We start from the raw sequence: 23,745 nt of genomic DNA, 5'->3' as shown, positions 1-23,745 counted from the left end.
CACTGCTGCATCAAGGCCAGTGAAAATCCCTTTTTATTTTCTCACCAAGCAAGCAGATCAGAAAGCTGAAAAATTAGTGCCTTAAAATGCTATCTCAAAGATATGTGAGCAAACTGGATGTGATAAAGAAATCAGTAAAGGAGTGTAGTGGGTTGCATGACAGCAAGAACAGCCAGCTGCATCTGGGAAATATGTAAGTCCTTGGGCTCCAGCAGTATAAAACTTCCCAAACTGTAAAAGAAGAGCAATTCTTTCTCTTTTGTGACAGTCCCAGTGGTTTGAAACATAGTTGGCAACGAATAATTGCAATCATAGAGTCATTGACGTTAAAGGAAACATCACCTCACAGTGGGTATTCACATAAGATCTTGGATTCCTTGTACGTAGTATAGCACGTGCTGGGGTTGTTAAATTTGCAGATGTTGCTAATAAATAAAAATAGTTTTATTAGGACAGGAATAGAAAAAAAACATTAGATACAGAAGTGTTGCATAACCAGCCTTGATGAGCAGGGAAGCTCCCCTTCTACAGCATTCAAGTACTGTTCCCCGTAAATGACAGCAAATAGATCCTAAATCCCTAGGTCATCCTGAGATAAATATTAATACCACTGTTTTTTTCAAAAACTCAAATGTTGCTTATTCTTTTACCTGTTAGCCTCTGGGAAAAAAAATAAGGGGAAAAAGCAAGTTTTGACAGAGTATTTCCTGACTCAGCATTTGGATGGAGGGAACGATGCTGACGCACTTGGTTCAAGGTAATGGAAGGACTTCACCCCAGCTGAGGAGAGCTATGAACACACAAAACAGCACAGGAAGTGCCTGCCTGTAAATCCTGCTAATCAGATATTACTCAACAATCTGTTAATACAAATGTGTTTGACTCAGGGATGCTTTTTAGAGAGAGGAGTCATGCTTTAGTTGGCTGTCATAGATTACTAGCTGGAGACTGTGAAAATTAAGGCTGGTTTTTTTTTTTGAATTGTGCACTTGAGATGTGATCTTGTAGAAATCTGTCAGTGCTGGTTTTCCCTACCCTTTCAGCTGCTTTTTCAGTAGTGATATGCAGTAAAAATTCCATCTAATGCCCTGTCTGTAATCAGCAGAGAAAGCAGGGCATGTCTCAAGTGTGATGTCAGTAAAGCGTTGAGCAGAAAACGGCCTAAAAAGCAGCCAAGAGAAAACTGTGGGCCCAAGGATTTAGGTGGAAAGTAGCCAGCCTGAATATGGCTCACTCTATTTTCATAGCAAACACAAAATAAGAGCCTGAGCTTTGCTGGGGCCTCTCAGCACTTTACTCTTATAAATAATAAACAGAATACATTTTCCTCCTGCGTGGGTTAGCAAATAGAAATGTGCCTCTGTTATCAGCAAGGAAGCCATAATTGAGAGGCAGTGATTTTGTGGAATACACATTGAAGTGGGACTAAATAAAAGCATGAAGAGGATTTCAAAACTTCTATTTCTGTGCTGGGTTTCATATGTTCAGCTATGGAACTTATTTATGATAACCTTTTTGCAAGCTTGGATTTACATTCTCAGACTCAAATCATGCCACTCACTCCAGCCTGTATCTGACACAGCAACAGCTCTAGCAGGGTAACTTTAGGTAATCTTTTGCATTTCGCTGTTTACTGCCCCATTTTCAGCATAATTTCAGAGTTTTGAGTGTCCACTTTCATGGCCTGGCTTGGATTACAAATGCACATCTTGGTGTGACACCATTTGAGACTGAAACTGAAAGGAATATGGTCATGGTAATCCTGTTCACATTATTGTAGCGGAAATGCAGAATAAAACATATTTTTCTTGGAGAGGGACACATTTCTAACATGCCCCATTTCCAGTTTGTGTCCTCTTCACATCTGTGATTAAAGAGTGTCTTTTTACTGGCTCTAGTTACTTGTTCTTAAGGATATCTATTTGTTTATTCATTTCAGGATGCCTCAATATATGTTGTGCTCATGTTTAGGAACCTTAAAGAATTAATTACCCACCCCTTACATGAAAGTCCTCTAGAGAAATTACAGTGGGTAACTCTTCTCAACAACCCACTAACAGCAAACTTTCACAAGTCAGGAGGTTTGGAACATGCAGTTCTTGGAAGTGCTTGGTCCTTTTCCCTACTTTTTTGTCAGTTTTTTCCTTAATGAATGTAATGTCATGCCTACAAGTGAAAAGTTTTCTATTTTCTTAACATTCACATTTAGTCATTCAAAAAATTATTCCTTTTTTTTTTCCTACAGTCATCTGAGTCAACCCAGTGGTGGGAATTGTGTTGATTTTAAGGACATAGGATCACAAGGACTTCCTGAGAAAAGGATGTGTACAAGCACCTGAGTCTAAAGAAAATATTTAAAGTACTGTTCATGTAATTCAGTTTTAGGTATTTTTTCCCTAATATAATCAAGCTATCAGACGAGTGATTTTATTTTCTTCTTTCAACCTCATTTCTTTATTTATTTTGAGGGGCCATGTAGAACCAAACAAGAAGTAAATATTGGTGGGTGCCTTATCTACCTGTGCTGAATGACAAAGAAAAAAGTACCAAGTTCTCAAAAATTATCCTAAAATGATTCCACTGAAGTGGCTGAAAAGTTAGCAAATCCCATCAGTGTATTCCAGCTAGAAAGAAAAGTGGGGTGTAGCTGGTCTCTGGAGAAATGAGAACCCCCATTACTATTTTTAGAGACCAGAAGATGAAAAAACTGTGGCTATAAATTTACCATCCATTGTGTTTGTTTTTCCCTTAGAAGCAGCAGAACTTTTTAAGTTCTTCAAAGCCAAGGAAAACCCCAGATTTGAGAGCAATCCAGCTGAGCAAGTCTTGGAGGAGAAGACATGAAAGCTCAGGTTTCCACTCCTCTTAAGTATCCCACACCAGTGTTGGGGTTTTTCAGGAGCAAGGGACTGACACCAACATCTCCTTCACACTCCTTGTAATTCTGGGAGGGAGATGAGGGGAGCAGGGGTTCTCCCCTTGGAACAGGCCCAAGGAAGAACAGCCATAAGTCTGCAGGAAGCAGGTTTCAGGGCTGATGGTCCCTTCTCTACATCCCATTTGTTTGTGTGCTCTCACCTGGAGAGCCTGGTGCGTGCATCATGTGAAAAGTGTATCACTGATTATAATTGAACTCATCCTAAAAAAAATGTGCCATACCCTGTGATTATAATTTCTCTCTCTGGTAAGGTTGTTTATCTTCACTTTCTTGTTTATTGCTTGAGTGAAGCTAGCACATTTGAAATTCTGTTTTAGAAGTAGGATACTGTGCAACTGGTGGTATTTCACTGCAGAATAACCCCCAGAGGGATTTGTAATCCCCTGGTAGTATCATCCAATAGTGAGCCAAATTGAATAATGAGCTCGGTGCTATGAATTCAGCCTCATGCTCAGCCTCATTCTGCACTGCTTAGAAATGAATTAATTATTACTCTGTATTTATGCTGTCAGTGACATCCAGAGTCTGGCCTAAACACTCTGGCGCCACTGGCAGCAGCAGCAATATATGTACATGCGTATATTTTTATGTAGATGCAGATATTTTGTTCTCCCTCTATAAATATGTGCTGTAGACTCTCTTTTAAAGGAGCTGTTACTGCACCTTCCCCACAGCTAGGCACAAGCAGACCTACATGCTGGACATCAGTCAAAGATGCACAATGACACATAGTTTGCTATTAATGTTTACAGGATTTGGAATGTTGTAATTGATTTTGGCACTGAAAGTGCAGTCTGGTAAATTGCTTGTCACCCTTGTTTCATCCCCAGTCTCATTGAGAATCTCATATGCAATTAACCATAATTGCTATACTGTATTTATTCTGAGGCACACAGCACATTGCTGGTTTGATTTTGCTTCTCAAAAATGGTGAGTTAATTGCTTATAAAAACACAACTCAAAATAAGGGGACCTTTGTGGTGAGGGACTTTTCTTCAGAGTAGAAAATTACAGAGACTTTAATACCATCCATGTTCCAAACTCATGGCCCTCCTGTACTTGAAATCTCCCTGGCTTCAGGGACAGGAACTTGTGCATAAAGGCGGGACAAGTCCATCTCCATTACCAAACTGTGGGACACAGCAAGAGAAGCTTTGGTCTCTGCACACCAGGACCAAAGTTAACAAGTTCTTGTGCTATCTGTAAGACAGAGCAATTCCTTCTGCATGTGGAACTGGACAGGAGTTCTTTAAAGCAATGTATTTGCTCCACATCCTCGAGGTCACAAGGTAGAAGCAGCACTGAATGGCTGACATGAATTCCTCTGCCAGTTTATCCTGGCAATATTTTCTATTTAAACAGCCAAGGCTCCAGAATTAGCATGGGCTGTCTAGAAACCTCAATAAAACGAAGAGCTTTGCCAAGAAACAGTCTAGGACAGCAAAAAAAAAAAAAAAAAAAAAAAAAAAAAAAAAAAGAAGCCCTTCTCACAGATCAGCAACAGGAATCTGCAAAATTTTCCTTCCCAGGAATGAAGAGCTGCATTGTCTCCTGCTGTCATCCAGCATCCAGGGGCTGGATGCTGGAGGACAGGTCTGGTTCTCAGGTTTAGGATGAGGGCACCTGCTCTTTTCATGTGGTAGTGGATTGGTCAAAGAAGACCTAATCATAAATTTCATTGCTATCATTGCTAAAGCAGAGGATACTCTTCAGTTCTTCATGTTAAGAAACTAGCTGTTCTAATTTTTTCTGGAGAAAATAATTTCAGGAGGTAAGATACAGATCCAACTTAATTAAAGAAAATGCAAATCCAGTCTAATACATTTTGTAGTCAGGAGTGTAGATTCTGCTTGCTGCAAGCACAAAATATCTCCAAGAGTCTGGATTTGACAAGTAGTGGCAATACTTGCACATCTAAAACATTAAAAATGTCTTTTATCAGAGTGCTGGATGAAAAAAGGAATTTTTTTTCAACTCTTGCAAATTGAAAAAAACAAGCCTAAATACCATGAACTGATTTCCAGGATATTCAAACTAGTTTAGATCTTACTTTTCATCCTGTTAATTATTTTGCTATTCTCCATTCAATTAATTATCAGATTAAGGTTCTTATGTAATATGTAAAATGATCTTTTGATAATAAAAGATTATAAAAGAAGTGCTGCAGAGTTTGCTTCAGAAGAAAGCACAACAAGATTGAAATCTGCAGAATTCTAACTTGAAAGAGGCTGTTAACTCGGATAGCAATTGCATGTACCATTACAGTTGCATATTCCACAAGAAAATGGGGTGCATCACTTGGGGCATGGAAGACAACTGCAAATCTTTACTGTAGGAATCATTACAGATTGTACATAAATACCATTCCTTGGATTTTCTGCTTAGATCTTCCAGAATTGCTGCATTTATCAAAACCCCTGTTTCATAGTTTTTATTACAGATGTTGATTTTAACTGATTTGGAGCTTTGTAGTTTGCACAGGAAGGACATGAACCAAAGGCCAACAAGATGATTAGAGAGGTGGAACATCTCTCCTAAAAGGAAAAGCTGAGAAAATTGGATTTGTTCAGCCCAGAAAAGAGAAGGTGGCGTAATTGTGGCCTTCCAGTACCTGAAGGGAGCCCACAAGAAAGAGGGAGAGGGACACAAGGGCCTGTGGTGACAGGATAAAGGGAAATGGCTCCACACTGAATGGTTGTGGGTTTAGATTAGATATTAGGAAAATCTTCTTTGCTGTGAGGGTGGTGAGGCCCAGAGAAGTTTTGGGTGACTCATCCCTGGAATTGTCCCAGGACAGGTTGGATGGAGCTCTGAGCAACCTGGTCTGTTGGAAAGTGTCCCTGCCCTTGGCAGATGGTTTGGAAGTAGATGATTTTTAAGGTCCCTTCCAAACCCAAACCATTCTATTCATGATATTTCAGTCTTCATGATTCAGTGATATCAGTGATTCATGGTATTTCAGTCTTCCTAGAATCTAGTCTGGAAAAAAGAAGAAATCCTTTTGCTTTACAACCTAAGAACTGATTCTCAGCATGAGTTTTTTTTGCTCTGCAGGGTTGGTGACGTGACTTTTCAGCTGCCTGTATCACCTTCCTTCTCCAAAATCTGTTCATCCTCTCAGTCCTTCACATGTTGGCCGTGTGCCTGCTGAAAGCAGGTGCATTTGGAGAAATGGCAGCTTTCTCAGGACTCAGTTATTTGATTAACTCATTTTTAACTGGATTATTTGAAAAAGCTATCCCAACTGTCTGGTGGTCAGTACCTTGCTTGTGGGCTGAGCAATGCTTGTCAAACTCCCTGCTTCCCTTCTCTTCAGTTGCATCACGCTTCTCCAAAAGCAACTGGAAAGCTGCTAGACTCACAGTGAGGAGTGAGAAGGTTCCATTTTTAACTTTCCACACTCTTTTCCAAAGGCTCACCTTGAGAGTTGTGCTGCGTCGTGGGTTTCCATTCTGTGTCTTGGTTTGCCTGTTTCTAAAAAGACATTTAAGTAACTTTGACAATTATAAAAAAAAAAAAGTTACTTAGTGATTAACAGTTTAGTCACTGACATAATTTAACAGCTTTGTTCTATGGTCTACTTGGTATTGTGAATAGAAAAACAAATAATTCTTCAGATATCCACTAGGGTTTTTGAACACATTTCTGTGCTGTTTACATTCCATTAACATTCTACTGATACAGTTTTACTCACAGTGGTTTTAACTGTGTCTGTCCAGACACATTTTTATGCTTTCTAACAGCTTTCATGAGTAAATCTTGATGTAAAAAAAAAAAAAAAAAATTACCCTATCAAGAACAGCAGATTCATTGATTATTTAAATAAGGACAGAAGGCTGTCACTTATATCCCAGATGTATAGCAGCAGTCACTAAACTTAAACAAAGACTGAAAAAAATAGCTTGAAAATTGCTCTTTAAAACATTATAAATTACATCTTTCCAATTAGAAATCTGAATTTTCATATCTTTTCCTATTAGTATGGTATTTGAAAGCACTGGAGAAAAATGTTTTAAATGGACCTTCATGTCATAATCCAGGAGGTCAATATCGTAAATTGATGGACGTTAATGAAGTAACTGTGCATCAGAGAGGTGGTCTGGAGGCTTGGACAAGAAAGCGTCAACTCCTCTTAATCACTCCTGAAGAGTAATTAAATGAGTCCTTAAATTGGGATCTCACAGGTGCTTTAGATAGTTTAGCTTTGTAATTCTGAGCTCACTGATGACTGATGACATCTTCATTGAATCACAGCATAGAATATTTAAGGGTGGAAAAGCCCCTTTAGGATCATTGAGTCCAACTCTTAAACCAGCACTGGGATTCCACAAAAAACAGGCCCTGAATGCCAAGATGCCATGGACACTTTTTAAACACCTCCAGGGAGGGAGACTCAGCCCCTGTAAGGTCAAGGAGGGAAGCTTGCATTTGGCTTTCTCTCTCAGCTCCTTACAGCTCCATCAAAACAGAGCAAGGACCTGTGGCTCCAGCCATCCCACTCAGCATTAGTAATTTTTTAGACCACCAAAGCCCTACAGGCTTATATTAATAAATATCATTTATTAAGCTTATGTCACTGGTCATTTTATATGTATTTAATACATACTTCATAATCTTATCTTTCCACCCATGCTGATGTATCTTAGACTTGGGATGGTCTTGTGTGAGTGTTTATGGCAGAGGGGACGGGTGGAGAGAGGGGGAAGAACAGAAGGAGAAGGGGAAACCTCTGAACACACCAAGTAAATGGGTGCGGATCCATTTGCAGTGTTGGAAAAATGGAGTGTATGAAGTGTGCCTGTTCATTGTATAGAGAGAAATAGATTAAAATTTTCAGGACAGTTTTAAGATATTAACCATTAATATTTTAAGTGCTGGATATTTTTACATGCATCAAATTAATACACTTCTTTAAAATGGTTGATAACCTTAAATAGTGTTCAACGTGCAGCCACTGCTATAGATGACTTTTTGTATGAGCATAAGAGCATCTGATCCTTTCTCTGACCTTAGTATCTGGTGTTTCTTGAGTTGTGGCTCACAGTGATTTTAAATATCTAAAATAAAAACACCTCCTGCTTTTCTTAGGTGCAAAATCTACCACAAGGCCCCTTGCAGCTTTTTCAAACCCCCAGGCAGATGCAAGGCTAATGTGTTTGGTGAAGTTACTATCAGCCTTAAAACCCTGAAATGCTGAAGCATTACTATCTTGACCTTTATGTCAAGATGAATGAAAAATAAATTAACTTCTAGGACAGCAGGCTCTTCTGCAGGACTGCATTTGTTGGAAAATGTCTGGTTTTACATAGAGGCAGAAGGGCAAAAATAGGCTGTTTTTCATAAATCTGAAATATCTACATCTTGATAGTTGCCAGAATTTCTAGCCTTAAAGAATTAGTTACTGATACTGTTCTCTGGCATTTCTGGTTTATTATTCTGTGGGTACAAAGCTATGGGTGTTGTTAACAGGAAGGTACCAGAGGGACCAGGATTGACAGCATGTAGGGTTATACCAAGTCTCATCTTTGTCCCTTGTCCCCCACCTGTCTCTTTCTAAAGATTTGTTTTCCTCATGAATCCAGCAGGTTCTCAGCAGCTCCTGACCTTTTCCCAGTAAGTGATTTGTTGAGTGTGCCCCTTTGGCTGTGTGGCAGGGCCATGTTTCTCCAGGTAGAGGTGCCCAGTTTGACTCAGGAAATTTAAAAGCATATTAATACACTTAGGGAATTCAAGGGCATATTAATACACTAACCTTCCTGAGTCACTGACAGAAGTTTTGCATCCCATCCGTGAACTCTGACATTTATGTTGGAGAAGAGGCAATCCCATGGTTGCTTCACTGATGCTGAAGTGCATGGCTCAGATTTATTATCATCTTGATTTTTTTTTCCTCTTTTTTAATCTATCACAGCTCAATCAAAGTGCTTAAATCAGCAGCTGTAGACAGTAAAGCCCTGAATTCATCCCTCAGTGAGCTACAGTACATTCAGTTTTCTGTTCTCTGAGAAAGCTGCAGAATTGGATGCCTCCTGCCCACTGTGGAGTGAGAAACACAAGAAGAAAAACCCTTCAAGCTTTCCAGTTTCAATTTTATATTCACAACTAAATACAACAAGAAATGATTCAGTTCATAAGAAATTGTTCTGTTTACAAGAATTGTTGCTTCTTGTTCTTTCTACAGATTGCTTTTAAATAAAATGTCTTGCATGACTGTACAATTAAACCCAAGAAAACACCAATCCAGATATATTCAAATCTTACTCAAAGCATACATTCTTTAGTATATGCTTTGCAAAAATAAGCAAGTTGAAGTTCTTTTCTGTATTCAGATTTGCCAGAATTAGGAAGACTTCCAAGAGCATCTCAGCTTTAAAATAATCCATGTCTAGGAATGAAAAAGAAGAAGAGCAGTCTGAATGATAATATTATCAAATCTGTTTCTAAGTTCTGTTCTTTAGCTGCTGCATTTGTAAGATGTTTCACTTCAGATTTCTCTTGATTTTCTGTTTTCATATCTGTTCTGCAGTTTTCTCTTAGACAGTGCTGTTGACAGACAAGACATTTGGACTTGATCTTAAGGATCTTTTCCAAGCCAAATGATTCTATGATTTTATGACTTCCAGAATTACCCACTCATAATTCTGAAAGTCTTAAGCTATTTCTTTTGCTCTCTATCAGTGGAGTATGAATTGAAAAAAAATATATTCCATATTTTTTTCTTACAGTTAATTCATAGTAGACATGTGTTGCAGTGTGCCACCATTTCCTGTCTCACCTATCCCATACCCCTCAGGTGTGCCAACCTTTCCGCCTCCCCCTGTGCCCTCCTGCCTGGCACCTTCCAGCAAGGTGTTGAGTGATTGGCAGATGCTCCCCCAGGTCTGGGCTCATTGGTTTGTCCTAGGGTCCACATCCCCTGACCCCTCCCCTGCTCACACCTGGTTGGCCCTCACCTGTCCCTCTGTCCCCCTGTCCCTGGGGCTTAAAAAGGACACGAGACCATGCGGTCGGGGTCTCTGCCGTTGTCTCTGCCGTGGTTGGGTCTCTGCCTGTCTGGCTGGAGCTGTTACCACATTCAGAGGTCTACATGCTACAATAAAACTCTGGATTTAAGCTCTACAGCAGAACCCGCTCCTTTTCTCTTCACCGTCTGAACCTTTTCCACCAAAGGTAAACTGAGTTCCTATTCTGCCTGGACCTGTTCTGAGCGCCCAGCTGCAGCACCCAGCCGGCCAGAGATATCTCTGGGGTGAAAAACGCCACAGCTGCCGCCTTTGGTCCAGCAGCGAGGCCAGACGAAGCCAGGCAGGACACACCCCAAAGCCTTCGGGGCTTAATATTTAATAGACATGATTTGATGGTACATTATTAATGCATTATCTTTTCTAGTAGTAAATATCCCTGGCAGTAAGGCTTTCATCACACCCTAATACTTATGGATCAGCCCAAAAATCTTCCTTTTATATAGTGGGAACCCTAAGTTCACAAAAAACAACAGACCCAGAATACATTAACTGTGGCTGAAATATTTTTAACAGAAGTCAATGTGAGTGTTGCAGTGCATCTGGCTCCTCATCTGAGAAAGATAAATGCTTTCAAGGCTGTCTTTATTTCCCTTTGTGCCAGCAACCCCCTCTTAAAAGAAAAATCAGGCTATTTAATCAGCTTAAGATGTTAGTGATTTGTGATGGCAACAAGCAATAAAGCTCCTCCTTATCCATCTCAGTCTATGCAGGCAACTTTCTTGAAGTCCCTTGTGAGGTTTCAACACTTGTGAGAACCTTTTTATGATCTGCCAGTATAGAGAAAGCAAATGAATTTTGGCTCTTCCTTAAATGTAGAGCAAGTATTGTAAATATTGAACCACTGTGTAGTGCCAGACTCCCATAACGTAGGCTTAGAGTAGTTGATTCTGAAAAGGAAGCTAATGAAATAATTGACCTCGTTTCCATTGCAAGCAATCTGACTTTAAAGAGAAGCTTGCACTTCTTGTCTATGTAAATTGTTCAGAAAAGTAATACTGTCTTATTTCTTACATATTTATTTTAAAAAACCCCAAAACCAAAGTACACCTAAAAATTAAGAAAGGTTCAAAAATAGATATTTCTTTAGGTTATTCCAAATCAGAAAGGCTAAGGGTTTCCACTAGACTTAATAAGATTATAGAGACCACTGGTATGTTAAATTCAGTGCTTCTGGTAGGAAAAAAAAATGGAAATTTGAAAGAAAAATACAGATTTTGACTAGAACTATGTATGAGCAATACAGCTCCTATTAACCATTTGTCTCTGAGAAAGTATCTGTTAATCATATTCATCAGCTTATAGATTTGTGTGTGTATATTTAGTCTTTAGGTATTAATGTGAAACTTAAATGTTGTGGAAGCTCAAACAGCCCTTCATACTCTTTAGAGTGCTCTGTCCACATCTCCCAGTCCTTTGAATTAGTTTAATTTCACAAATTTTGGAAGGTGGCCCTGCCCATGGCAGAGGGGTTGGAATGGGATGATCTTTGAGATCCCTTCCAACCCAAACCATGCTATGATTTTATGATCTCCCTAGCTGTTGTTTTGAGCACTTCTGGGAGAATATTACTGTACAGTTTCATACAAATGGGAAGTGAAATGCTGCTCTGTCATTTCCTCTAGTACTCTAAAACACTTCACTATTATTGCAGCTTACTGGGCTTTCAAGGACTATAATGGAACTTGGAGCTTTTTGGCATGGTTCAAATGAGCTGTTTGCTCTATAACCTGGGGGCTTCCTGCTGCTGGCTATATACTGCAGAAATAAATGGCAATTTCTCTTCCTTATTATTCATAGGGTCATAATATTCAAGATTAATGTGAGCTCAGATGGCTTAGTCATTAAAATAGTCACAAATCTTGATGGTTCCATAATTTTTAACACATGCAGTTTGTCCAAAAAAATTTCTACTGGAAAATTTCTCGTAGGTTATTCTTTAGTCATTCTCCATCATTCATTTTGCTATTAAAACCTTTCATTCTGCTAATGAGGGAGCATACACAGCATTTGCCAAAAGTGACTAGTCATTTTGTTCGACTAGATGAGAAGTTAAATTCTTCAATTACTGCATGAACTTCTACTTTGCATACCCTAAAAAAAGCCAGGATAAACACTTGCAAAACATTAATTAACAGCTCTGCTCACTTTGTGAAGGATCCTGAAAGAAAAAGAAAAGTGAAAGTGTATCATATTAATTGTTTTCTTGGAATAAATAATCTGATTCTATGATTTAATACATGCAAAGAAGAAGCAGAAAAAGTCACAGGAACTTTAGTCCTACAAAGCACAACTGCTCACTGTGAAGGACCTCACAGGACTGATGGTCACAGGCATTTGAAGTGTGAGTGTCTACCCCCAAAATTTCTTTTCCACTAGTAATATCACCAGCTTTCCCTTTTAGCTAAGACACAAGCATGCCTCAAATGCCAAATGGCTTTTAGGAAATTGTGTTCCTTTGCTCCAGCTACTTTTCCTGTCCTGCATATGCATCATTCCCCATGATTCTTCCTAACAGGGTAAAATAGAGCCATTAAAACCATCTCCATACACAGAGGACTTGAAAATCTCACATGGTGTTTGTAGAACTGATGTCCTCTCTTCTGTTATATTTTAATTTATGGATTTTTTCCCCAGTTTATAATTTTTTACACTCAGCATTAGAAAACCACAGGTATACAGTAATTTTGCACATTTTATCAGTTGTGTGAAGTGTGTACTGAAAGAGAAATCAATAATAATCAAAAAGAATCAAGAATGAGGCATGAGAACCTGAGAAAATCTTACTGCAGACACGAAAAATTCTTTTTTCTACTGCACTTTGTGACCATGTCACTTATGGAACATAAGATTTCATTTCCACCAGAGGAACATCATTCCTTGTCAGTAGATACTGCTGCAGGATGGCAGGGAAGAATGGAAGCCCTTGGACATACGACTCCTCTCAACTCTGTCTTTAAAATTCACTGCTCATATAGCCAGCTGTCTGATTAGGGAAGGCTTTTTTGTCACTTACAAACTGTAGCACAGTATTATGTGTCAGCTGAGTTGTCAAAGATATTCACATTAATGCAGACTAAATATATTAGAGATCTACTGTGCAAACAGTAATAAATTCTTCTTAGAACAAGTTCACATACAATTTCAATTGTAATTAATCAACTATCTGAGTATGAAATGACCTTAGCTGAATTACAAACAAGACATTCTGCTTACATAACTTTTCATCTCAATAAGCAAAACTTCCTTTTTGCAAAACAAAAAAAGGTGTAATTTACTGTGTTTTGAGTACTTTTTTCTTGTTCTTTAATGTCCATGAACAATTTGCTTTAGGTTTTGTTGGTTTATTTGTTTTGTTTTTGTTTTTTTTGCTTTAAGCTTTAGTCTTCTGACCTTATCAATAAACTATTATGTCAGTCTTATGACAGTTTTGAGTTGTATCACAGCGATTCCTGCTAGAAAAATACTCTGCACAAACAAATCTTTCAGTGTTTTTGCCCTATTTATTGTAAATATTTTGTATGGCCATTTAGTAACTCTGATTTCATATTGAAATTGTGCTATGAAATTTATGTAGATTTTAACTGATTGACAATTAGCTTGGTGAAGTCCTAGGATTATATTTATGAATGAGACTTAGTTAATGTTAAACAGTACCTGGAGAAAACATTAAACAAATTTGTAACCGTAGCAAAGCAGATGAAGAGAAAGCACACTCTGATAAACTGGAATTTGTAACACTTTTCAGGAATAAAAAGACATGCAAGCCACTCAGAGGATTAGAACAGTGTCTTAACCAACACAAGAGCTTTACATACCCTAAAGCCTACCTAGAAGATGTAGAACACACAACCAGGGAATAAAAAAAAAATCACTAAAAGCTAATAACAGCCTCAAATACCAGTGAGACTCAGCTACAAATACATTTTCAGAGCATGGAGAATGTTACTGCCACGTGAAGCCCTGACACTGATCTCATTTAGGCCAGGTTTGTTGGTCCACACTCATAAATGTCAGGGTCAGACACAGGTGGAGCATGTATGTGTTATAAAATGAATTTAGTCTGAGATTCATTCATTCCCTTGGTTTTCAGCTGCCTTCCTTTAAAGAATTGCACTGAAAGTTTCTAAACATGGTATTAAGGATAATTAACAGCATTTCAGAGAAGAGTACATTGGCTAGGAATTATTCCTCTGTCCCAGGAGTCTTCGCCAAGGGACACCTTCCATCCTGAACAAGTGCCAGTTATGTTAATTAAGGGAAACTTGTGAAGCACAGAGGAAACTGCAGTGCAATGCCAGGCTAAAACTGCTTCAGGTACTTGATCCTAACACTTCTCCTATGGAAAACTTGGAGTTTTAGGTTTAAAACCTTGGGGTTTTAGGTTTAAAAAAAACCCTCCAGTTGTTCCTGCTGTACAACTACTGACCTGAATGATGGCTACTAGCCCTCCATGGATGTATTTGCACAAAAGAAAAACAATTTAGATTGTCAAAAGCACAGCTAGGATTTCAGAAATAGGCACTGATGTTTTCTTTGTTTTTCAAGAAACCAGACTTCTAAACATATTCCTTAAAACCTCCCCCCGAACAACAAAAAAGTAATGAAAAGAGTAATTTTTTTCCCCTTCAGGAAATGACAGCTTGAAATTTCCACTGAATTTGGACAGAATCATATTTGCAAAGATTGATCTGTCCCAATATATCCTATATTCTAGTAATATGATAATTCAGAAAAAAAATTAACTTCATTATTTTATTTGAATGCCTTTTGCAATTTGTTGGGTATAAATAGGGAAAGATTGCTTCTCTCGGACTAAAAATATCTGTATTGAAAGATTTTGAATTGCTAAAGTTTGTTTCACCAGCCAGCCTTCACCCAACTTCACCCAAGAGATCAACTGTATATTACAATACTTCTGGAATATTAGAATAGTCATTTTAATAAAAATAAATCATCAGAGGAAAGAAAGCCTGTTGTAATTTGATAAGAATGTGTAAAGAACTCTCCCAGTTAGGATTTCTAGTAAAACTCATTCAACCTCAAGTTAAACCAAATTACAGCCAGTTTGTTGGGAAAGGAGTTCATTTGGTAGAACACCAGTCACATCCAGGCAACCTACAACTTGATTGTCTAAATAATTACATTATTCATCAGTAGTTCCTTTGATTAAATGTCATCTCTGTGCCTGGATGATGAGAAATTGCCCGTTCAGTTGTTTTTTATTTATCATATGTTGGCTTTCATTTGAATCTTTTGGAGTCAGACAAATCCAAACAGCATAATTTGTGCTTTTTGACTCCACAACTCCAATTGCATGTCTAGACACATAAATTGATCTGCATTAGCTATTGACCTTTCCCATTGTTTGCTAATTTAGATATTTTATTTTGTATAAAATTTAGCAATCCAAATGGTAACTTAATAAATACAAGAAGGAAAAAAATACTTCAATTCTTGTTTCACATATGAAAAGACAAACGTGTTTCTGTGTGTTTTGTTTGTCTGATTTTTTGGTGAGATTTTTCAGCATCGGAGTTTTAGAGGGTAAAGCACAACCATTTATTCCAGAAAAAACAAGTCACAGGCTTGCAATGTGGTACTGTCAGTATTTGAATGGAATCATTACACATTTACACATTACACATCTTATCTACATAACACTCATGCACCATCTATGTAAAAGTTCAAGACAATTCAAATTCTTCTAGAACAGTCTATGATTTTATTCAAAGTCAATATAAAAGTTTATGTTCAGTGGATCTATACTAAAACCCTTTGAAATATAAATAGAAGCATAATTTAATTTCCTTTTTTACTAGATAAACTGCAAAGTGCAGCTATGTCTTACAACATTACTGAAATTTTGGTTATTGTGATCTAAAAAATGTTACCCACTTAGTATTTCATTCCTGGCAAAGTGAGATTATGCTATGAACCTACTTGGTGGCTCTCAGACATTGGAATAGGTTGCCCACAGTGGCTGGGGAGGCCTGAATCTCTGGAGAAATTTCATCTGGGCATATTCTGTGTGAGGTGACCTTGCTTGGGCAGAGTGTTGAACTAAATGATCTGCAGGGTCCTTTCCCCAAAGGTTCTGTGATTCTCTTTAATAGGAGAATCTGAAGACAAGACAATTTATATTCCTATCATGCATTCCTTGACATAAAAAGTGGGATTTTTTTCTGTGTAACAGATGTACTTTAAAATGTAAGTTAAAGAAATGTAAAAAGATTCAGCATTCAGCAATGATGAAACTGAGTCTTTTTGATAAAAGGGCTGAGGATTTTTTTATCTCACTGACTGTAATAAAATCTGTCACAGACAGAAAGTTCATCACTCCAATCTGTGGTAACAATTGATGGTGTAATCCACAGGTACAAAACTCAATTTCACGTGCTATTTCCACATCATTTTTAACCTTGTGATTGCTACCAAAAAAAAAATAACCCAACCAAAACCGAACAAACAACAACAAAACAGAACAAACAAATTAAGAAAAACAGAAAAAATTGTGCTGATAAGCATAGTAGATAAATTAGTTGGAATTCGGTAGAATAAGAGGGATTGAAACATAGAAACCTGGTCAAAAATTGATTATTGCATCAGAATATCTGTAAGACAATGCCATGAGTAAGATATTCAGAGAGCCTCTGTCCTTCCTGGAAACCACTGCTGAATTCCTGGTTGTTGGAGCTGCATGGAAATAGTAGCAGCGCCTCCTGAGTCCTCTAACAATGAAGTCACAGTCTCAATAGACAAAGAATTAGAGACAGCTACCAAATCTCAAGAATGTTTCATCTGGGGCCTGTCCTCCTGTTTTCTGTCTATTCAAAGGCCTCCTTTGCTAGAGGGGAACACATTGCCCAGCGGCAACATGCCATAATCAATATGCTATAATCCAAGTAGTCTGACATGCTGGAATTTGGGACCTCAGCTCTTAGTGCAGCCATGATGACAAAGGTAGAACTATGAAATTTTGACCTGGATTCACATCAAGATGCTTGGCTGGCATCATGGCATTGACAGAGGGATTTCTGAGGAACACTTTCTGTGCTGTAGATCTCATTTCTGTGAGTACAAAGCAGTAAAGACTTACCCTGCTCTCGTTACAAAGTGGAGGAAATCACTGTACTGCTACCACAGGAGAATACAGATAAACAGGCTTAGAAAAACTGAGACATCTGGAGAGATGGAGTAAAAATTATGCAGAAAATACAGTATGGAGCAGTACAAGTAGCTAATAGCAAAGCAGCTCAGGGATGCAGCCAAAAATCTCTTCACGTGGGACTGTGCTCACCCCAGATATTCACCATGGATCTGCACTGTTGTTGAAAATTGCCTGCCAGGCACACAGGATGTGAAAATTACTGTCTGATGAAAGGGAAAAGCTTAGAGCACAACCCTTTAGTCTGCTGTCTTCCACAGAAACAAGAAGGATACGTGATGGTCTCTTTTCCACACACAGAAACAAAAATTTCATACAAAAACTTCTTCCTGACACAAAGGAGCCAGGAGAAGTAAAACCAAGATGATGGATAAACACTCCCCTCTTCTGCTGTGACCTGCACTGCTTACTGCCCAGCTTCTCTGCAAGCAAGCTGTGAGATGATGGTGTTATAGATGTTATTAAAGCCCCCCAGATTCTCCAAATGAAAACCAGTTCATGTTGCCCCCATGTGTTTCTTTTCACAGTGTCTGTTCTCTAGAAAACTTCCTCTGCTAAAGTCATCTTCAAGGTAGGGTAGGGGACTGCTGGTCTACTTTTCAAATCGTTCTTCACCTTCCACACACCCTTATCATTGGGCAGTCTTCTGTTCTCACCTTGTAATCTTCTGGCTGCTTCTGATAACTCCAAATGTCTCATTTCTTTCAATGCTGGGTCATTTACTTGAATCAGTTCTTTGAAATAAATGGCCTTTTTGGAGACCTCTCATGTATTTCTTGCTTCTTCACCAGGGAATCCAAGACAAATTACTTTATTCTAAAGACCCTCTTTCACTTCTTCATCCTTGATCGTCAGCTTTTTAATCAAAAAGTGGTTGTGCTCTGCCTCCACTGCCAGATTTGTTTGCCAATAAATATTCAAAAATTATTAAGAACTGCCATTCCACTCTCCCAAATTCCCTTTTATGCACGGGAGGAATTTCTTTAATTAATTTTAGCTCTGAAAAAACTCTCTGCTGTAGTTCCAAGCAGCTGCTGTGCTGTCCCCACTCTTAATGAGCTTTGTCTTGATATGACTGGGAGAAGGACAGAAAGGGCCATGCTGGCTAAAATTGTTTGAAATTGGTTTGCAGCATGCAAAATAAACTGGACAGCTCCTGTGTGAAATGGATTGCAGTGTCACTCCCCCCACTGTGGAAATTAAATCTGTCTGGCTGGTGAGAATGAGACTCACAGCAGGGGCAGAAGGTATTGACTTTTCTACTTTTTTAAAAAAAATGTTATTTTTATTTTGGAATGGACTGGGGCTGTTTCATCTGAATTGTCATTTTTAAATAATTGTCTTAGTAGAAGCAGTACATTTCAGCCTTCTGCCATCCTTTGAGAATTGAAGCTAGCTGTTTGCTTAGAGAGATGCAGCCTGACACTCTGAACCTACACACAGTGTGAAAAATTGCTTTGATCAGCTTGTGTTTATAATTTAAGGCAGTAAAATAGAATCCTCACTAATTGTGTTCAAGGGATGATGTATTGTGTAATCCACAGAGAGATTCGTTTCAAAAACATTGTAACCACAAAAACAGCTGTTCCACTGAGTCATTTTCCCAACCTGCAACTTAAAGCAAAACATAGCAAAACCCACTCCCAGTAACTTATTTCTGTTGATGGAGTGGTATAATGCTGGAAATGTGGGGAAAAACAACAGAAAACTCATCTATACATTCCTTTTTATACCAGAAGTTTGGAAAAAGAAAAGAAAGAGCCTTTGGAGTTAAAAAAATCCAGTAAAACCTCACTTTTGAAGAGATATTGCTATCCTAATTAAATTACGAAGAGCAAGCCATGCATTGATAGTCAAAAATAATTTTCAAATATAGGAATGAGTCTAAAATTATATGGAATGGAATTAAAATAATAAACCAAGATACAGCAATGAAATACTTCAAAAATTCATGTCATAGATGTGCTTGTGTGCATATTTTCATGGTGTTTAAGCCTAATACAGGCTCTGGAAGAGAAGCTAGTAAGAACTGGTAAAACAGGTGGAGGACATGCCCTACATGAAAAGAAAAAAAAAACCCAAAAAGATAAAATGTACTCCAGGCACAGCTTTTTCATCAACAGGAAGTTGAGTGAGCAAGAGAACAACCCTTTTCAGATTCAGAACGACCTTTCATCCCACCCAGTTTTTGGAGGGTAATTTTAAGCTAGGTTCAAGTCTTATGTCGCCCTGATTTTTTAAGTTTTTCTAAGCCTTCTGAAGTTTACATTCCTGTAACAAACTTTCTCACACGCTTTATGTAAATATCTCATTGTTTTGCATCCTTTTATGGGAGAAAAGAAATTTGCTTTATGTAAATATCTTATTGTTTTGCATTCTTTTATGGGAGAAAAGAAATTCGATAGACTGTTGGTTTGTCCAGTGTCATTGGAGAGGTGGCACCGTCACCCTCCAATCCACTGTCACTTTTAGAAATCTGTAAATGTTGGAGTCATGTCAGAACTCAGTACATCCCTCTGGGTGACCAGAGTTGCCGAGGACCCCGCCGGGGGGCTCAGAAACCCTGGCACGCAGCCCAGAACACCTGGGGATTTGATTATGACCCCTGGAGCAAATTAAATTACTAGCTTTGTATGAGGACCTGAAAGTCACAAAAATTTGAATAGTATAATAATAAAATTATCACAGGGTGAAAATGTAGATTTTAGGATTTTTGGTATGGGGATTTTGGTGACAAGATGGAGGAATCTGGGTGTGTCTAGCCTTTCTTCTTCTTCTTGGTCTCCATTTTCTGCTGTGATGTTGGCACTTTGGAATTGGTTTAGAATAGAAGTGCACTGTCTAACATAGGTGATAGGTATTGGAAAGTAATTGTAAATATGATATACGTAGTTTGTAGTATAAAAAGACAACACTGCCCTGGGGGCGGTCAGAGTGCCTCTGGCTGCCCTGCTGAGCAGATTTTGGCTGGGCAGAAAGAAAATTTTATAGATAAGAATTAACAAACAACTTCAAGACCGAAAACTGAAGAGCTCTGACTCGTTCTTCATTCGTGCGGGCCGAAACAGAGACCTTTCACATGTCTCAGGGCTGCAATTAACAACTAAACTCCAAGAGAGTCAGAAATTAAAAATTCTCTTTTCACCTTGAGAAAGCTGCGTGGCCGCGTCGTGTTATTTCGTGTCCTATAGTGACAGTCTTATACTGAATTCCAAGCTGTTTGGGGGAAAGAATTAGAAATTAGAAAGAAAGTTTGCAGCCCAGAGGCGTTGGGCGCCGTGTTGGCGCTCTGGAGACACGGAGTGCCGAGGCGTGACAGGGACGCCCTTCTCTCGTTTGCAGATATCTCCATAAGCCTGCTGTCCCTGGTTGTCACTGCCTGTGGCCTGGCTCTGTTCGGCGTGTCCCTGTTCGTGTCCTGGAAGCTGTGCTGGATCCCGTGGCGGGAGCGAGGTTTGCCCTTCGGGAACAAGGATAGCAAGCAGGAGCCGCTGCACTACGCGGGCGCGGAGGCCAATGAGCGCGACTACAGTGAGGAGTACCTGGGGCAGCCCGCCGCCTTCCCCGAGGCCTCCATGAAGATCAGCCACACCTCCCCGGACCTGCCCCTGGACACCCAGGCGGGAGACAAGGAGAACTGCGTGCCCAACGTGCGGATGCAGCGCCAGACCACCGAGCCCACCTCGTCTGCCCGGTCAGTAGCTGCCATTTGTCTCTGTTATTCGTGAATGCAGCCCAAAAAGCACGGCACACGCTGATCGAAAAAGGGTTTAATTTTCTTGCCACGTTCCTTTAAAAATATACATAAAATTTTTTTTTTATATGTATGTGATGCTGTTCACAGGGGTCTTAGGATGAGGGAAGAGACAAGGATCTGACTCCATGTTTCAGAAGGCTTGATTTATTATTTTATGATATATATTACATTAAAACTATACTAAAAGAATAGAAGAAAAGATTTCTTCAGAAAGCTAGCTAAGAATAGTATAAGAAAGAATGATAACAAAGGCTCTGTCTCAGACTCTCTGTCTGAGCTAGTTGGGCTGTGATTGGCTATTAATTAGAAACATCTAACATGAGGCAATCAAAATTTACTTGTTGCATTCCACAGCAGCAGATAATCAATGTTTGCATTTTGTTCTTGAGGCCTCTCAGCTTCTCAAGAGGAAAAATCCTAAAGAAAGGATTTTTCATAAAAGATGTCTGCGACATACGTATATATATATATATAAAAATATATATATACACAGAAGTTTTTCACTGAGGGGCACAAACCTCTGCAAGAGCTGAAATGAGGGATGTGGGACTCCAGGCAGCTCTCCAAAATGCAGTTTATTCCATCCAAGAGGTTACAGCAGTCCAGGGTCGTGGGTGACAGAGCTGTTCCTACAGCTGTCAGCTCCAGCTGCAGGTAGGCCTGGAGACCCTTTGGTTTTGGTTACATTGCATTATATATTTTCCTTTGCTGAGCATCTTAATAAAGTAGAACCAATTTACACCTTAATTTTTATCTATAGCCTATCATAACTACTATAATTACCATATTCATGTTACTATTCTCCAATCACTAAAAGTTAGTACATTAGAGTTTAAGCCAGAAGTTGTTATTCAGTTTTCTTGCAGTGGAAAATTCTGAGACCTTTTTTCTACTTGCCACATCAGCAGGCTTGTTTGCCTGTGCTATCTTTCTGCTTGGTAAAAAACATCTTCTTGTTTGAGGTGGGTTTATCCTTTGCTCTAAGCCATAAAAACCCCTTCTAACTAACACACCCTTTGCTCCTTGGTTATCCAGTAATACTGGCTCAGCAATTCTTTTCTTCTATATCAAAACTTGCTCTTCCATCTCTATTCCTTCATCAGACTCCACATTTAAAAATCTTTCTGCTAGGCATACATATCTGTGAGACTTCCTTGTCAAACTTTCATCCTTCCCAACAAACTTTGTAGGTCGAAGAGACCAGATCGTAATCCTGTTCCAGTCTTCTCACAGCTGGTGCCTTTATGGGACTACCTAAAAACAGAGGCCAGACAAAATTAAGGGAATAAAATGCATTTGTATTTATTGAAAGGCCTTCAGGTACATTTTTGGCAGACAAAGCTCCCCTCAGGGACTATACCCAAAATGGATGACGGGTCACAGGTTTTCATACTTTTATAAGTTTGGTCCATTTGCATATTGGAGGTTAATCTTCCAATTACAGCTTCAGGTAATGAAGTCATTTACCCCCAGTTTGCTGCCCCCAACTCACTTTTTTTTTACATCTCTTGGGGCCTGAGGCAGTGATGTGGCCTTGATTCCCAGGCCTGGAGAAGAATTGTTCTGCCTGGTCAAACTGGGACAACAGTAGCTAACACTTTATATGGAGTTTAGAGTTACACACTAAAGAATTGGAGGATTACAAATATATGAAAAATATAAAAGCCAAAATGCTAAGACATCACAACTACTGTCTCATTGGTGCTTTTCCCTCAGGAGCTGGATAACACAGAGCCCTGCATCCTTTAAAAGCACCAGTACAGCCTAGATTTAGCTTGTAAAGCATATTCATTTGCACTTAGCACTAGTGCTGAACATTCAGTAATATCTCCTCAAAGATTTTTCCAAAGAAAAGTAGGGCAAGCTAATGAAACTCTGCAAGAGTTAGAAATAGGATTAAAAAACTCATAGATTTTAGCCACAATCATGACTTTGGGGAGAAGAGTGACTGAACACAAGCCAGTGAAGTCTCCAGGGGAACTGGAAAACCAGTGCACGAGGGAAGAGGAAAAGGGGAAGCTGACAGTGTGTGCAGGGGCAGGTGAAAAAAGGATTATGTTTCATACAGCAAGAATAAGGATCAGCATGTGAAGAGCCAGTAAATATCTGAGTCAAAGCAGATGCACTTCAGCTGGAGAAGGTACAGCACTAGCCCAGTGGCTCTTTGCTAGCCTCTTCTTTTTATTCCTTCGCAGGATATTCTGTGCCTCTCACTGCCATGAAGAGCTTAAGGGTTGAATTTTTTTTTCTTTGGTGACATGATAATATTTTATCCTGGAATTGACTAATGTAGAGCTATAAGATTATGTATTTATTATGCAACAAGAGAAAAAAAATTAGGATAGCACATAAGAGGCTGTTCCTGCTGTAAGCTTGGGTAAACAGATATTTACCAGGAATGAATGAACAATTATAGCAGAGGAACTCTTGATGATTACATTCAATATAGATAGCTTTGGATTAATCCTGTGCTGGCATTTTCCACATGCTCTTTCTGTGTTCAACCTGAGCTCCTGGTGCTCCAATACTCTGAGTGATTGCTGCATATGAATAGGACAATAAAATGGAACTCATAGAAGATTAGGCTTTTACCTAATTCAGCTTTCACTTTCACATCTCCCTACCTCAACAGGGATTGCAAATTTGATTTTTGTTACTATCCATGAAGGAGAAATTTCAGTCACAGTAAGTGTGAATTATTAAAGCTAAAAGCAACTTTGTTTTCCTCAGCTAATGAAAGTAAAGGAGCTTTTCAGCCTAAGTACCACAGAGTTTATTACATCAGGTGTGAGAGAAAAGGGAAAACAACTGTTGGGGTGATCAGCAAACCATTTCAGCCCAGCTCGAGACACGAGAACAG

General features: G+C 39.0%; 1 protein-coding gene across 3 annotated transcripts in view; it reads left to right on the top strand.

The window, feature by feature from the left end:
• Window positions 1-23,745, top strand: part of SYT9 (synaptotagmin 9) — a 69,218-nt gene that overhangs the window by 11,391 nt on the left and 34,082 nt on the right. For all 3 annotated transcript variants that reach the window (XM_066551178.1, XM_066551179.1, XM_066551180.1), the window contains exon 2: window positions 20,471-20,822. In XM_066551178.1, the coding sequence (XP_066407275.1) occupies window positions 20,471-20,822 (352 nt within the window). The remainder of the gene's footprint in view (window positions 1-20,470; window positions 20,823-23,745) is intronic.

The sequence above is a fragment of the Molothrus aeneus genome, chromosome 6 (genome assembly GCF_037042795.1).
Source record: "Molothrus aeneus isolate 106 chromosome 6, BPBGC_Maene_1.0, whole genome shotgun sequence".
Lineage (NCBI taxonomy): Eukaryota > Metazoa > Chordata > Aves > Passeriformes > Icteridae > Molothrus > Molothrus aeneus.
This window is presented reverse-complemented; position numbering and strand designations above follow the sequence as displayed.